The sequence below is a fragment of the Filicampus tigris genome, chromosome 13 (genome assembly GCF_054856515.1).
Source record: "Filicampus tigris isolate MCC_2025a chromosome 13, RoL_Ftig_1.0, whole genome shotgun sequence".
In the NCBI taxonomy this organism is placed as follows: domain Eukaryota; kingdom Metazoa; phylum Chordata; class Actinopteri; order Syngnathiformes; family Syngnathidae; genus Filicampus; species Filicampus tigris.
The window spans coordinates 15,765,956-15,782,126 of NC_141229.1; the positions used below are offsets into that span (position 1 = coordinate 15,765,956).

The 16,171-nt window shown below is 41.2% G+C and overlaps 2 protein-coding genes across 4 annotated transcripts in view; both read right to left on the reverse strand.

The window, feature by feature from the left end:
* Positions 1-6,413, reverse strand: part of hmgcl (3-hydroxy-3-methylglutaryl-CoA lyase) — a 7,236-nt gene extending 823 nt beyond the window's left edge. Inside the window, exons 1-9 of one of the 2 annotated variants that reach the window (XM_086049503.1) lie at positions 6,273-6,413; positions 4,642-4,725; positions 4,440-4,547; positions 4,210-4,305; positions 3,975-4,123; positions 3,824-3,887; positions 2,448-2,636; positions 628-753; positions 1-103 (exon numbers count right to left, since the gene is read on the reverse strand). The exon at positions 1-103 is cut by the window's left edge and continues 823 nt beyond it. In XM_086049503.1, the coding sequence (XP_085905629.1) occupies positions 2-103; positions 628-753; positions 2,448-2,636; positions 3,824-3,887; positions 3,975-4,123; positions 4,210-4,305; positions 4,440-4,547; positions 4,642-4,725; positions 6,273-6,362 (1,008 nt within the window). In that variant the 5' untranslated portion in view covers positions 6,363-6,413 and the 3' untranslated portion in view covers position 1. The other variant, XM_086049504.1, reaches the window with a different exon arrangement.
* A 3,122-nt stretch (positions 6,414-9,535) lies between these two features.
* zbtb8a (zinc finger and BTB domain containing 8A) lies at positions 9,536-15,986 on the reverse strand. Of its 2 annotated transcripts, none has more exons than XM_086050630.1 (4): positions 15,766-15,984; positions 12,833-13,716; positions 12,577-12,746; positions 9,536-10,884 (listed from the first exon to the last, which is right to left on the reverse strand). In XM_086050630.1, exons 1-4 carry the CDS (start codon positions 15,828-15,830, stop codon positions 10,570-10,572), a joined length of 1,434 nt encoding a protein of 477 aa, XP_085906756.1. In that variant the 5' UTR covers positions 15,831-15,984; the 3' UTR covers positions 9,536-10,569. The 2 variants fall into 2 exon arrangements, with proteins under 2 accessions (XP_085906756.1, XP_085906757.1); XM_086050631.1 differs by having other exon boundaries at positions 10,672-10,884; positions 12,534-12,746; positions 15,766-15,986.
* Positions 15,987-16,171: the final 185 nt, after the last annotated feature.

Below are 16,171 nucleotides of genomic sequence, written 5' to 3' on the forward strand. Positions count from 1 at the left end.
CCTACAGTTTGCAGGTTGCCTGTGCCACTTTAGAACTGGTTTTCTTGTTAAGGCTTCGACAAATGAAAGCTCCTGCATCCATCAGCTTGGTGAGGTCCACTCCCTGGGAACAAGAGATCATTTTATTACGGGACTAAACAAGGCAACAAGTGCTTTTAATATATCAATTAAGATGATCTGATAAAACATTGTCAAAATAGAAGGATGCTCCAAATAATTTGGCAATGTGTCCTAGGCAGTCAAAATGAAATAATCTTAATGCTGTCATCAAAATGTAAACATTTAAACAAATATACTGTCGTTTTTAGAACCGATTTCATAAAATCTCATCAATGTTCAATACGAACACCACCTGCTGCACATTTCTCTTGTTGCCTTACTCTTTGAATGTTTTTGTACCATGTCCAAATCTGCTTTCTACCCGGTGTATCTTTCTTATGGAATTTCTTCAAGAAGGCATGTTGCACGCTCTGGTTAGACTGGTTAGCTCTGGTTGTGTTCGAGCATATTCTACACACAAATGTTAGGTTTTCCACTAAACTTTGTCACTCTTTTATCATCAGAATTGTAGATAATTTAGATTAAAAGACCATAAAATTTGACACTGTAGACAACAAAACTACTTACAGTTTGAATCCCAAGTCCATGAAGCATGTAGACAACATCTTCTGTCGCAACATTCCCAGAAGCACCCTGTGCATAAGGGCAACCGCCGAGCCCAGAGACGGAAGAGTCCACCACACTCACTCCCATCTACAGGCAAAAGCGATGCATGACAGGCAACAACAGATAACAAACATGTGAAGCAGTCTCAACATTTGGTAGATCTGTGTGTCTGTGTGAATGCTACAATGTTCCCTAATATATTAGTTAGACAGATCGTCGTTTGCAGTCCCACTGTAAACGTTGATTTTTCGCATCTCATCCACCCGCGGGGGCTTGCCACCCAGGAGCTTTTTAACAAGCTCAACTACTTGAAACCCAGATATAGGAGAGCCTATCTCAGAGTCCCCAGACTCTGCTTCCTTATTGGAAAGTGTCTCAGAGTAATTGAGGATTTCTTTGAAGTACTCTTCCCACCAATTCACAACATCCCGATTCCAGTTCAACAGCGCCTCAAACCCACTGTACATAATGTTGATGTAGGGGTGGGCGATATGACGATATTAGATCGTCTAAACAGTTGAGCTCCATGGCGGCGCAAAGCCGCGGACGCGTATACGCGACCAACCAATCACAGCGCACAGTGCACCGTACATGACACTCCCCGCGTCCCTTTTTGTTTGTATACAGCGGGGAGCTATAGCAGAAAGTCACCACGAAGCAGAGTTGGTCCTGAAAAGAAACTCCACATCCAGTGTCGTAGCCGGAGGCAGCCGCTAGCTCCAAGCTAACGCAACCCACGGTAACACAGCCATTTAACAAGAGCACTCCATATGAAAAAACAAGCGGGCAGTGTAAAGAAGTAACTGAGGCAGTGACTTATTACCTTGCTGAAGACATGATTCCCATTAAAACATTGGAAAACCAGGGCTTTAAAGGACTCTTCAAGGTACTAGACCTGCGTTGTGAGATGTGTTTTTATGTTTACATTGTTACCTTTTATGTTTACATTCACTGCACATTTAGATAAAAATTGTCACTATTCAAATTAAAACCTGTTCAGAACGCCTAGCTGACTTAAAATCTCTTTTTTTTTTTTCTTTTATAGTTTTATACACATTTTAAATATGTTTTCTATGGTCAGAAACGTGCAAATTAGTATTAAAAAAAACAATGTAAAAAAAGAATCATGATAAAATCGTGATCGTGATTTCATTTTTTTAAAAATCCCGATCTGATATTTTTGCCAGATCGCCCGCCCCTATGTTGATGGATGGTTTTCCGGATGGTGGACCGGCAGATACCATCTGGCAGTTGTTCCTCATGGCCACACCCACCCACTCCCACGCCCAGGTTTTTGACTCAACCAGACCACCAGAGATAAATTCTTCCGATACACACAGACCAAAAATGCCAGATAGGGCTGCTCCTTTAGCTTGATAGCATATCTCACTGTTGGCCTCCACCAACGTGTTTGGGGATTGTTGCCACAACTGGCACCGACCACCTTACTGCCACAGTTCCGGTTGGCCGCCTCAACACTGGAGGAACATAGCCCGTTAGGACTCAATGTCTACATGGTCAAAGTTCTGCCAGAGCTGGGAGATGAAACAAATCGATGGAATAATCAATAGGATCATCGATTCTAAAAGGTTTGCTTGTGACAGCCCTACATACCAGTGTTTGCACACGTTTGACTTGTAGCAGATTACACTAAATCCAATATTTCGGCGATATTTGAATGTGTCAGCTTTAGGGTAAACTTCAACTGCGAATGCCAAATAAACAGCTTAAAGCGAGGCACTTAGAGAAGAGTACGAGGAAGTGAGCGGGAAACAACAAACCTGCAAAGCTACAAGGATATTAGCGAGGGCCTGCCCGTACGTGTCGTGACAGTGCACCGCCAGGGCGTTGACTGGCACTTCGCGGCTCACCACTGCCAGCATTTCCCGCATGCTGCCTGGAGTTCCCACTCCGATTGTGTCGCCGAGGGAAATCTCATAGCAGCCCATGGAGTACAGACGCTTTGCTACCTGCAGACACACCAGTACTGTAGCAGCTGGGAGCGGTCACATTCAATGACACATTTATTGTTCGAATCCATAAGGCCATATACATTGACTTCATGGTCATAAAGCAACACAAGTGTCATGATGGTGCGTGTTGCATCAAACAACTTTTATCAGAAATAAAGTTTTTTTTTTTTTTTTTTTTTAAGCACATAGTTGTCGTCTGCGTGTTATTAGACATAACATTTTAGCAAAGAAGATGGCATTTCACTTCATTTTTGTTTTCTCTGCTTTTGAATGTTGTTAACTGTTGTGTTTGTAAATGCTTCAAGGTGTTGTGTTTGTGTGAAGCACATTGCCTTGTGTATGAAATGTGCTGTATAAATAAAACTGTCTTGCCTCGCCTTGTCTTCATGGTGGTCACTGCCTGTTCTGAGGTATTGCTGGTATGACGCTTTTAACCCATTAAGGCCGGAGCGCCTAACCACGTTTGTACCACTAAAGCCGGGAGCGCTGTTGCGTGTTTCTCGCTTTAAAGCTGGGAGAGCATATAGATCATTTTCTTTTTTTAATCCAAGTCTCTTAACCAGTGAAATGCATCAGAATATACACGTGACAGTGTCGTGAGCTGTCGGATGTCCGGAATTTTTTCGGCAGCAATGGCGGACAATTATTTTGTAGGTGTTGAATTTCCGGGAAAACTTCAGGTTTTCAAGGGTGATTCCAAAGACGACCTTAGGTTTTAGAGAGATGTTTTGCCAGGCGCATTAGGCCTTAATGGGTTAAGACTAGCGGAGATCGGAATTGCCGCAACTAGCAAGGCGCTATTCCCTTCTAATTTTCACACTCTTGAAGCCACATAGATCTATTAAAACTGTGCCGCCTTGTTAGCTGGACATTTTTGTTTGCAGCAGGAAAGTAAAAAATCATCTGTAAATTGGCCAACAGGAAGACGAGATCTCAAAATAAATGATTAGCAATGAGTTGACTTCAAGCGTTAAGGTCAATGCAAAGTAGTAAAGTCATCTCGTGGACTAGTCAACTAATGGGTTCAAGCCCTAGTGTGGAATCAAATCATTTAGGGAATTGAAATGTCTACTTTTGTAACACTGTGTCTGTTACCCTCATCATAATGACAATATAGAAACATGTACACAACTCTCATTTTGAGGCTTGTTAAGCATGGTAAATGGATTTAAGTGAAAACTCACATGTGCAACTTTTTCAGGAGGAACCTCGCCTTCATATGGGCAGCCAAGAACACAAGACACATAGCTGTAGGGAAAACCAAAGGATGTCCAATGTTGATGAATTCATTTATGAATCTGTACATTTTGAAGAGGTAAAATTTTAGTAAGTTACCCTCTTACAGGCACACCAGCCTCTTTAGCCGCTTTCACCACCTCGTCAAAGCGCCGTAAGCTTTCATCCACTGAGCAGTTTATATTCTTTTTACTGAACAGTTCAGACGCAGCACCAAATATGGCGACCTCGGAGGCTCCGGCTTTCACCTGTGATGTAGGCAGAATAGGCAAACACCATTGTAAGCGCCAAGTATGGCAAAGGAACCGGTGGAGAAGGTGTGCTCGATACACACAGCAGCCTGGAAGCCCTTGAGGTTAGGGGTGAGGACCGGGTAAGACACCCCAGGCTTCTTATAGATCCCCTTCATCACCTCTATCTGGTCTGCCATCTGTAACAGGGAAGAGGAACACTGAAACCAAAGTGTGCAAATGCTCATAGCTGGGATTGCAGTTTCAGCTCTGCTATATGCATGTGCAAGGTATGACACCATTTTGCATGTGAACTGTGGGAGCGCGAACTTACTTGTGGAACCCACTTGGGTGATACGAAGCTGGTGGCTTCTACTACTGACAGCCCTGACTCTGACAACATGTCTATCAAATGGATTTTGGTCTCTGTTGGAACGATCATCTGACAAAGAAAACAGTAAATGTATTGTTTGTTAAAACCTGAAAAACATTTGAAGTTGAAACATCAACATGAAGCAAACAACATAATGCACCACCTTTTCATTCTGAAGACCATCTCTGGGTCCCACCTCAACTATTTTGACCCTCTCTGGGAGGGTTTGACCGGCTCTCACACCAGCCTACAAATAAAAACATCACGTTAAAATAGCCTGTCGGGGTTATTCCATGTAAAAATCTAAATACTCCCTTCACCTCTCTCATTTTTTAAATATTTTGACGTGGTTGGAAATAGAGGAAAATACCAGAACATACACTTTTTTAATCTAAACCAACGACTTCATTCTACTGCCGATAATTAGAGCTTCTTGTTATCTTTAAACTGATCTATGAAACTACATTAAGGAGACGATCCTGGTAGCATTTTATGCTATGATCCTTCCTGCAAAACTAATACAAATGTTTTTTCTATTTACTCAAAAATAATTTAAACAGTAAATGTAGGTAAAATATAAGATATCTCTTGATTTTTCTCAAAATAAGATTGTGTTTTATTGTGTGAAGAGCTTCATTTATTAAATATATATTAAATATTGTGATGGGCACTAAAACTTTCTGAGAGAATACAAAAAATACCACAAATATATATCACAACACAACGCTAAATAAAAGTGTTTAAAAAGTTTTAACATTGAAATAATTATGCTCCCATCTCAATGTAATCACAAATTGACTTCTTTTGTGTAAAATCTAGGCCATTTTCATTGAATACAGATAATATTTGAAGAAAGCCATTATCTTATATTAACTGCAACAGGTACTGGTTTATTACGCAGTTTCATAATGTTAAAACATTTAACTGTTCTGCCTATCACTCATATGTCATTGGCATAAACAGGTGAAAAACTTGTAAATTCAACTTGTTGAATACATTTTGTGAAATTGGATACACACTAGTGTAAATCAGCAATCTATGTGCAATATCATCAACTGAAAGATAAATACAGGGATAGTGCTATGACGTTCATCTTGTCTACTCATTAGTTAAAATAGGTTTAAGGTTCCTTTTTTGAGTGAAGAGAAAATCTCTTACCTTGCTGACAGTTTCGGCTGTCACTTCAGCCTTCATTGGAGCTGCTTCCTTGTGTTTCATCACAGGAAAGCAGCTCCGATGAAGGCTGAAGTGACAGAGACAGTGGTGGATTTTTCGCTTTAGTGGAAAAAAAAACATTGTCTGAAAAAAGAAGCCTTAAACCTATAAATACAGTGCCAATGTACTGGTACATAAGTACATTTGCAGGATGTTAGTAGGTAACTTTGATAAACATGGTAAATGTTAACTTCGTAGGGCTTTCACTTGATTTTACCTATCTTGGACAATAGAAACATTTAGAAATGTACATCAAGATACATTTAGAGATTTCTTGAGTGTAGGGATACATTACCTGTATTTACGTCTCTGCAGTTAACACAAACTTAATTCCAACTAAATATAGAGATAAGAGTTTTTAATCCAGGCATGTGCCTTTATATTGTATGCATTCCGATGTTGGAGAGTTCTGTTCTATGTAAATTAACAATGCCAGGTGCTTTCTTTTAAGGAATGTTCCTTTCGTTTCATACTCGGGGTATGGGGGAATGAAAATAAATCTCCAAAGAGGCCGTTTAAAGACAGCCTCTACAGCCTGTTTGAGCTAGGCGATAAAATCCACATTCAAAGTGCTCTAACCTTCGCTGCAGAGCTAAATGGCAGGTAACGTTGTCCGATTGTTGCTGAGCTAAAAGCACTTCTGTTTACAAGCCTCCACACCGCCGCCATGTTGGTCCGGTCTCCGGTCTGACAACACTTCTTCTGCGGAAACTCCTGCTTGTTCTGATAGGCAGCGCATGGGCGCCCTCTAGCGATCACAGATTGTTTGACGCACCGTGTCATCGCATTTACAGTACAATATGTGGAATCTCCTCAGTCCTAGCTCCTCGCTCGCTCCTTTCACGATTTCATGGAGACGTCATTTACAAATGGCATCACGTCATTGACGTATGTAACAAATAACACGTGTCGATTTTATGCTCGCAGCGCATGATGTAATGACTTGTTAAAATGTATAGTGTTGATATGTTGATTTTCTATTGGAATACCAAAAAAATAAATAAAGAAAGAAAACACACGGCAGCATACAACTAACAATAATTAGAGAATGGCGTAAACAAAAGATTAAGTATTTCATTTTAAGTCCTACTCCATTTACGCTCCACACCCATTTTTCTATATATTTGTCAAGGATTTCCGCAAAGGAAGCATCAGTCTCCGTGGAACCTCTCGATGCTCAATCCTCGAAGGCGTGAGAATAACTTCCAGGTTGGGGTCGAAGCATTGGAGTTAGGAACGTTTAATTAAGGGAAATTAGATTCACCGTATTGGACTATTTCCTTAACGAATCCAATTTCAAAATTGTCTTCATGGGACCAGATTGCTGGCCTATGTTATTCATATTATATAAATACTGATTGTGCCTCAGATTTACGAAGTTGTAGACTGTTATATATTATATATTGTTGAATTATGTTGTATATTATTTTTGGTTTCTAAAATTATGGGGCACTATAGGTGATATTAGCAGTTAGATTAAGTCAGGTTAGTCCCTACTAAAACAGAGGTAACAAATGTAGGGCCCACCACTGTTATATCTTTAGACGAAATGTGTGTCTTGTTTGGTAGCTTGTACTAGTAATCAATTAGTTTAGCTTGGAAAACACATAAGAGCTGAAAAAATACAACTCTGTATTGATATATTTCACTTTTATGGCAACATTTTCAACACACGGGTACGACCATGATTGGGTCCAATGAGACTTAATGTGTATAATTTACTGCTGGGCAATACAATACAATACAATTTTATTTATATAGTGCATTTCATAACAGCTAGGGCTGTAACAAAGCACTTTAAAAAAGTTGTCATGTTTTTCCACAATTCTCTTTCTTATTCAGCTCATTGTCCTTCATCAAGGGAGCTCCACCAGAGCAGTTTTCACGAGCTGTGCCGATGCATTTCACACCAATACTTATCGAGATCCTTGAACAGGCTGTAACTCGTGAAGAAGTTGTCGCAAAAGACAACAGACAGTTTTGGCTCAGGGATCGTCTTGCAAAGGGTCCGCACCACTATGGCCCCCAGCAGAAGCTTCTTTTCTTCCTCACTTAGTGTGACGTTGAAGAAGATGAAGGCTCCTTGGTAGAGTAGCAGGTCATGGATGATTCCAGGGGTACTGGCCCGACTGTAGATGTTGAAGCCAAAACGATGAGGTCTTCTGTCGACTGAAAATGACATCACAACTGGTCACAGTGACCAATCACGGCTGACCTGTTTTCTGAATCTGAGCCATGATTGGTCGCTGTGACCACTTGTGATGTCATTTTCAGTCGACAGAAGACAAAATGGAGATGGCTAAAAACGAGTGCATTTTGTTGCTTAACTTATATTCCACAAACGCAAAATTAATCGGAATGCCGCATTTCAACTAGTGGGCCTGTTGGGAACATATTCTTGAAAATTAATATGTTTGGGTTGACTTCCGCTTTAAAGCAACTTTACTGGTTTGCCAGAGTAGAGTTGCGGATGTGTTCAAAGAGTCATTCATTTCTATGAAAGATGTCCACTCTCTATTAAAGTAGCTCTCGAATTCCTTCAAGCAGTGATGTATTGAATCTCCATCTAGTAGAGGTGTGGGGATTTCTTTTTGTATGGAGTGTAAATGAAACTGACTGGTGAGTGGTCACTGATTATTATTGGGTGGATTTGTGTTTCATATATATCAGGGTGTAGAGAATTGCTAGTGAGGAAATAATCAATTCTGGAATATGTCTGATGAATTCTTGAAAAGTGAGTGTACAGCACTGTATTCTCTGTAGGTGGCAATGTTCACTCTAAACTGCACGCTTGCGCAGTTGCGCACTTCTCTCACTCTCTCAGCGTACACGATGACCGCGCACCACGCACACACATTGCATTTCTGCACTCATTCCTACATTTCCACCCCAGTTTGATCTACAAACAGGACACCACAATATTCACACTTACTTTACAGTTTCAGTAGTGCGACCGAGGGTGCAAATTCAGTTGTTCTACTATAGTTGGAAACATACATTGAGCTCTATCGCGTATTTCAGCGGTCAAGTGATTGGATTTTTTGTTTTGTTTTATTAAATGACATATTTTCCATTATTTATCAGTGGACAATGTGTGACCATATGCAGATTATATTGAGACTTAATTATGATTAAAATGACCTGTGTGCCAAAATAAAAGTATAGGGCTGATTTTATTTGTGTCGCAAATCTTCTATTTTTCCCCAAATGAGTTTAAGATGGGGTTAAGATCAAGGGGTGTCATCCATTGTTATCAACTGTGCGCCTGTGAAGTCCTTTATGACGCTTGTGTGATAAAGGGCTATACCAAAAAAATATAAATTGCTAATTTAAAAGAATCAGGGATGGGATTTTAGGGGTTTCAGGATGAAATTTCCAGTCATTGGAAGTCTACAAAAATATCTTTAATGTGTCCAAAAGTAAAAAAAAAAAAAAAAAGAAAAAAAACTAATATATATATATATATATATATATATATATATATATATATATATATATATATATATATATATATATATATAAACAAAACATTTTAATTGGCTTACCTTCATAGTGCATATTATAAGGTAGCATTGCAATGACACATGGTTAAAAACAGAAAATTCCTTATCATTCAGTTCTTCATTAAATAGTCTTCCGTAGTTTTTCAGGTTCAATAAACCTCTTTTTAACAGAACTGAATGTCTTCAAAAGTAAAAAAAAATTCCATTTATACAAAAATTGTATATAACACAAACACTTTATCATTTAAACGCAGCAAAAGAAACACTCAACATGCATGCTGTAGATACCTCATATACATATGCTTAACGAGCTTGTAATAAAAGTAAAAAGATCTCTGAAAGAATTGATCAACCAGTTGTATTTCAGTAAAAGAATAATACAGCGTATCATAGTAAAGTCATGTGTATATATACACGCGCACACACGCACACACACACACACACACATCATTGGATTAGCAACATGACAAGTGGCTGCCATCTTGGTGGAATTTTCTTAAAATGATTGCATGAGCATCTTCAAACGCCTGTAAAATTCTCCACAAATAAATTCATAAAAAAACAATTGATGACTCAAGTACATGGCCTGTTCTACTGTCCACGTTGCTCTTCTCATGAATAATGTTCAATTTGTGCTATTCGAGTTAATTTTTTTGCTGCAAGTGATGTAGTTTGAAACATCACTGAAATTTTAAGGTGTCCACTTGGAAGACACCTTGTTTTTAATCCCATATGATCTTATTTGTGGATATTTCTAGCTCAAACTTGTCGTCCAAGCAAATAAAGGGTTCCCCGAATAGCAACCAAAATTCAACGATTGTAGCTGGGGGCATTTGAACAAAATCATCAAAGTTGACGGAAAAAAATGTCTTTATGGGTGATTATTGACATTCCGGGGCAGGTTTCAGTATATACCTTGAAACGCATAGCAACTGTTAAGTCATGAATCATAGAGTTCAAAAAGTTACACGTTATATGTTGAGAAATATCATAAATAGCAAATAGCAAGTTATCTTGTTTTACTCTAATTGAAAGGTGCTTTTTGACCAGATTTTCTATAGACAATATACCACAAAAACATTCCTCCCAAATGTTTTCCCCCGCTCTAAAAAGCTCCATTTTTTCAAAACCCTCCTTCCAATTTTCACAATTTTTGCCGCGTGGTACTCTGGTTTAAGTGGCCATTCCAACTAGCGTCTACCAGATGGCGCATTTTGACAGATATTTATTTCGTGGGAATCTTGTCACATTGCTAATTGGATCACACCTTTGTAGTCTACAATTAAGCATGACTAACATGTTCACCCGCAGTCGATACTTACACATGCACTCGTGCATATACACGCACACAACACACACGTTTTGGTCCAATTTCACTGCAGCTCCTCATCACTATAATCCACTTGTTGAATGATGAGATCAGCCCCGGAGTCTTCGGCCAAGTCGTCGTCATCGGTTGCCATCCAGGCCCTATTACTCTGCTCCTCCTCGCCGTCCACACCCAGTAACAAAGCTGGCTCCTCATTGCTTCCCTCTAGACTTTCGATGGGAATGGTATCGCGGCCCACTTCGTGGACGCACAGGGGGCACATGCGGTAACGCCTTGTGCCCTCACACACCACTTGGCCAGAGTCTTCAGTCACCGGACACTTGCACCTCCTGCACACCAGCTTCCTGGCTTGATGAATCTGACAACAACAAGTAGCACAGATCACAGAGTATTGCCATTTGGTTTGGTACACTGTATCTGCTACTGTCTTATTTTCAAATAACATACAGTGTACACTATATGGGCAGAAATGAGAGATGTTTGATACCACTTTTTTTCCCAAACCAATCAGTACGAGTATTCACACTTTGAGCATTCACAGATAGAGAGTACTGATATCTATAGTACTTTTGATATATAACATTTAATTTAACACAATGACAAAAAAATGTCAACAAAGACTTTTCTTTCTGGGGCAGATGTCGATTCGCCGATGTATCAAACTGCTGCAATATAGCGCCAACTACTGCCGAAAAGGACGTACTCAATGTCACATTTTTTTAGCCTTCAGTATTGTCGGCTTGTATCGTCAGCCTCCATGAGAACCCGATACCTCAAAACAAAACATCGGCCCGATACAGATACCTGGGATCGGTACTCGCCCATCCCTAACAGAAATATTGGGACACGCCTCTCAATTAATTACAGGTTAGGCTGAGTTCTTCCCGTGAATCACACTTTTGGCATGCAACATGTTTTGAACAATGTTAAATTTTCCCCCAAAATGTGGGAACTGCCCTTTTCTAGCATGACTGTGCCCCAGTTTGCAAAGAAAATCTGCAAGTTTGCTGTGGAATTCTTCCATCAGAGTCCTGACTTCAACCCTCTAAAAAACCTTCAGGATGAACTAAAAGAGAGATTGAACTCCTGACCTACATGAATGAATCAGGGGCGGAGCCATGGGTTGTCTTTTGTGTTAGTGCATGTTTTTCATTTAACCCTTCCAACTCTCACACCTATGTTAGACCCCTCCTCCTTGCCATCTTGAGGACGGGTCATAACAACAGGCCCACCCAGATTGACACCCTGCCCACCCAGTGAGATTCATGAAATATATGAAATATATACATATATATATATGAAATTTTTAGTAAATAATTATTAATCTCCTAAGGCCCAAGCTGTTTTTTTTACATGCATTTTCTAATTTCTTTTTGCTATTTGGGCTTATTGGAACCTAATTAGAAGAAAAACTAAGCATCATCTTTTAGTTTTTTGTATTGTATTGTACTGTATTTTGTATACTGTATTTTGACTGTAGTATGTAATACTCTTCTGAGACCACAAGATGGCAGTGTAAGTGCCCACATATGTGCCCAAAAGACCCACAGTTCCACAGTGCACACGCTTGTGGACACAAGAGCTAGAAGGTGTTGTCCACGTATGTGGCCACTAAGCCTGAGAAGGTTAAATTATTTTTGAATTTGTGTTTCCTTGTGTGTGTGTATTTTTTATTTGATTGAATATTAAGAATGGCATAATTGTGGTTGTCTAAGGAAAATCTGAACTTCATATCATTCAGTTTGTCATTTTATTTGAATATACAATGTGTCGGGACAGGAGGATTGTGCTCAGTGAGGGAAATATTCAGGCCCACCCTGATTTTTCCAGGCCCACCCATTAGCTAGGTTCTGGCTCCGCCCCTGGAGTGAATAGACAAACATTCCCAAAGACTTAAAAATCTCAACGTAAGTCTTCCTAATAAAATGAATATGAATTAAATCAAATAGCGATTTTAGCTGCAAAAGGGGACTTTCTACTTGTGGTAATGGAGAGGTTTCTCAATACCTTTGCCAAGAAGGAAAACAATAATCCTGAAGCTTAGGCGTACCGTCTCAAAATGGCTGCGGAGGTGCTCCAGCCGAGTAAATCGCTTACTGCAGGCCTGACACGGATACGGTCTCTCACCAGTGTGACAGCGCAAGTGACGCTTTAGGTCTGCCTTCCTTTTCACGGTGTGTGTACAGAAAGGGCATTTGAAGCGCATTGTGGCATTGGATTCTGTAATGCACAAGGAGAAGCCATTGGAATCAACATTTTTACCACATTGGTTTCAGTCTCATTTCTCCCCAAACATCTCTGCTTACCGATGTCGTTGAAGTTAGCAACAACACCCACAATTGGTGGCAAATTGGCATAAAGCTCATCAGCCTTCTCCGCCTTTATTGCGCTGGCCTCCTGGATGTCTGGGTTTTCTTGCTGGTTAGAGTGGGTGCTGTTGGTCGCCTTTCTCTTAGTTGCACCTTTGGGACGCCGCCGCTCTGACACTGGTAAAGTATACAAAGGGTCCTGGGGGTCCTCTAACTCTGTGTTGAGATCATTGGAAGGACTACTTGGCTCAGTCTTCACGACTGCACCTACAAAGTCTTGCTCCAAATCTTTGCCCATGTAGCTTGACTGGGATCTGGAGCTGTCCCTGGTCCAAAGCGCAGGGGGTGGACTGTCCGAACGTGGTTCTGGCTGCTGCTGTTGCTGCTGCTGCTGCTCTACCGTCTCCTCTCCAGCCCCGCTGGTAAAGCTGCAGGTCTCCGACAAGCTGTGACAACGATCGCTGTCTTCATCTTTCACGCTGATGTCCAAAGAGGATTTGATGAAATTCTTGCAGTAGTTGATGACATTGTTCATCTGCAGGTAACTGGCTGCAGACATCACCTCAATCACATTTTGACCAGAGAGGTCCAGCTGGCCCGAATAGATAAAATCCAAGATGACTGTGAAGATCTCAGGGCTGAAAGAGTCAAAAGTGGCATTAGCAGGCTCAGACATGCCATCGAGGCCCTGGGTCAGCAGCATGCGGAAGTAGCCGCTGCTGGCGCAGAGGACGTTGCGGTGGGCCCTGAAGAGGTGGCCTTCCACCAACACACTAAAGTCACAGAAGAGCTCTTGACGTCTTTGCTGGTTGAGCTGCTTCAGCAGGTTGGTTTGGTGAGCCACCGTGATGTCGGCCGTGTTGAACCATCTCTGAGGCTGCCTGCAGGACGCAACAATTAAGCACTTGAGTTAATGTGCATGTATTGCAAATTGTTTGCAGTTGACTGAGGGAAAGCGACGGACTCCTGAGGCATATCGGATCTCATGGCTGTCACCCTTTCATGAGATTAAAAAAACAAAAAAAACAAGAGCTGTATATAACAATCTGCCAAAAGGATTGGGGTGTTGAAGCCATGTAGTTTGACTGTCTGTAATATATTGAGCAGTGTGTCACAAACTGAAAGACTTTGCAAAGGGTGAAGAAAGTTCAGACATCCTTGTACATTGTACAAATTGCCCATAGCTGACAATAAGAGTGTGACTGCTAAAGCGAGCAACACACATAATTGGGCAGAAATTGTAGCCTTTTCTCCTTCTCATCAAAGTCAGCAAAGACCCAATTATCGAATTTCTCCCAAAAATTATCCTGAATGATTGTCCTGTGCTGTATGGTGTGTTAAGAATGATTTTTTCCTGCATCGTCTGCTCCAAAAATAGTCAGGGTCGACCATCATAAATGTTAAACCTATTCAATATTTACGATCACAAATCGCAGTCAACACCAAGGGCGACCGAGGCACAGAGTTTGTGATGTGAAACCAAATGATAACCATACAAGTTGCTGGACACAAACTGAAGAGCAATAGAGTGTTGAGTGGTTGCATAATGTATCTCCCAAATCATTCACAACAAAAAAATTGACCAATCATGGCTCGGTTTGTGAATGTCACAGTACCAAACTTAGAAAACAGCTGAGCCATGATTGGTCGTTTGCTGAGCCCTGAGCAACTGTGATTTCATTTTCAGTTGAGGTCAAGTGACAAAATGGCCGCCCTCTGAGATGGATAAAAACGGGTACATATTGCAGCTTAATTCATATTCCACATATAAAATATGAACTAGAATGTTGTGTTTAGCCTTGTGGGGTGCATAGAAAATCTTATTGTTAGAATTTTTTTTGTTGACTTCTCCTTTAACTACAGTATAACTGCAATCGTAAACTGATTTTTAAATCCACACTTCTCTAAAGTGCCAATCAAAACACAGCATTACAACCTAAAAATAGCACTTGCATTGATTCATTCACATTAGATTTTGCTAATGTGCACCAGTGCATATCATAATATGAGTGTTAAATATACCTTCCAAACGATGCTGTTGTCTGCATTTACACGACACTGCACACGCTCCGCCTACTCGACCACACTCTGGACTTCCATTGGCTCAAGCAAACCTCAATCAAACGGTGTCATCTTCTGGGCTACACCCGACACCAGGCAGGGAGCTTCGGGTGACAAATCCCTGTAATCACCCTTAATGGAGGCGATCGCACGTCGAATATCTGATGCTACAAACGCACTCGAGAACGGAAGATGCAATACAACATTGTGGAGAGGCTTTAAATACGCTAAATTACAATCATACTTTTTTTTTTTTTTTTTTTTTTTACAGTAACCTATTTCCCATCCTCATGTCGACTACGACACACATTCATTTAATTATGCGATCCAGCCTAACAGGCTGGCTTCGCATTGCCCGATAGAACCCAAACGCCCGTATTATACCACGGTGTCCCAAATCTTTAATACGTGAATGTAATACAAACAACAAGCATATATGAACTATACCGCTAATTCAGGCTCGTGGAGCTGCAGAGCGTCGTAAGAGTGCGGTAGTCCTGCGAGGGTAAAGCGGGCAGCGGCGCACCAGAGCAGCCCACTGTGTCCTGGAGCGACGCCCACTTCAGGCTCCGACCAGCACACAATGGAAAAAGAAACCTCTGAACAGAACCTAGCGTGTGTCTTATAATAGTAAAGAATTAATCGGGGGAAATCCGTCGACGGGTTATACGTGAAAACGCCCGTTTTATTCAAGTGGAACCCCCCACCCCACCCTCACACTTCTCGCCGGAGGTCCGGAGCACAGCGAGCAGCGGGGAGGATTTGACTCGCTTACCCGAACGCAGCGACTCTCTCCCGGCGCGAGCATACGACAAAACCCGCTTACGCCCCTCGCCATGATACCCGTGATAAAACGCATCGATACTCACTGGTGGTTGGAATCACCCGACGCCCGATAAAGCCTGTTCTCCCCCTCGTCGGTCACAAGATCCATTTTTGGCTTCCCTGCAGGCTTTTCTTTGGCCTTTTTCTCGATCAGGGTCCACAGTCAGCCACTTCCTGCTCAGCCCTAAAGACCGAAACCCGGCGAGAGAGACTGGAGCGCTGTGCTGACGTGGGTGTTTTATTAACTGGGTGCCCGAGGGTTCAAGGAGCCATTTAAAGCCCCAGCGCCATTCTTAGGAGATGCTTTTGCGTGCACAATGTCGCATTTGCGTTAAGAATTCAAATACTTTCAAAAGTCAAAGTAGAAGGTCTCCTAAATCTGCCGTAGTGACCCGTCAAAGTCAAAGTGTTGATATTCGGAGGAAGACTGCAATTCAACGATCATGTTGG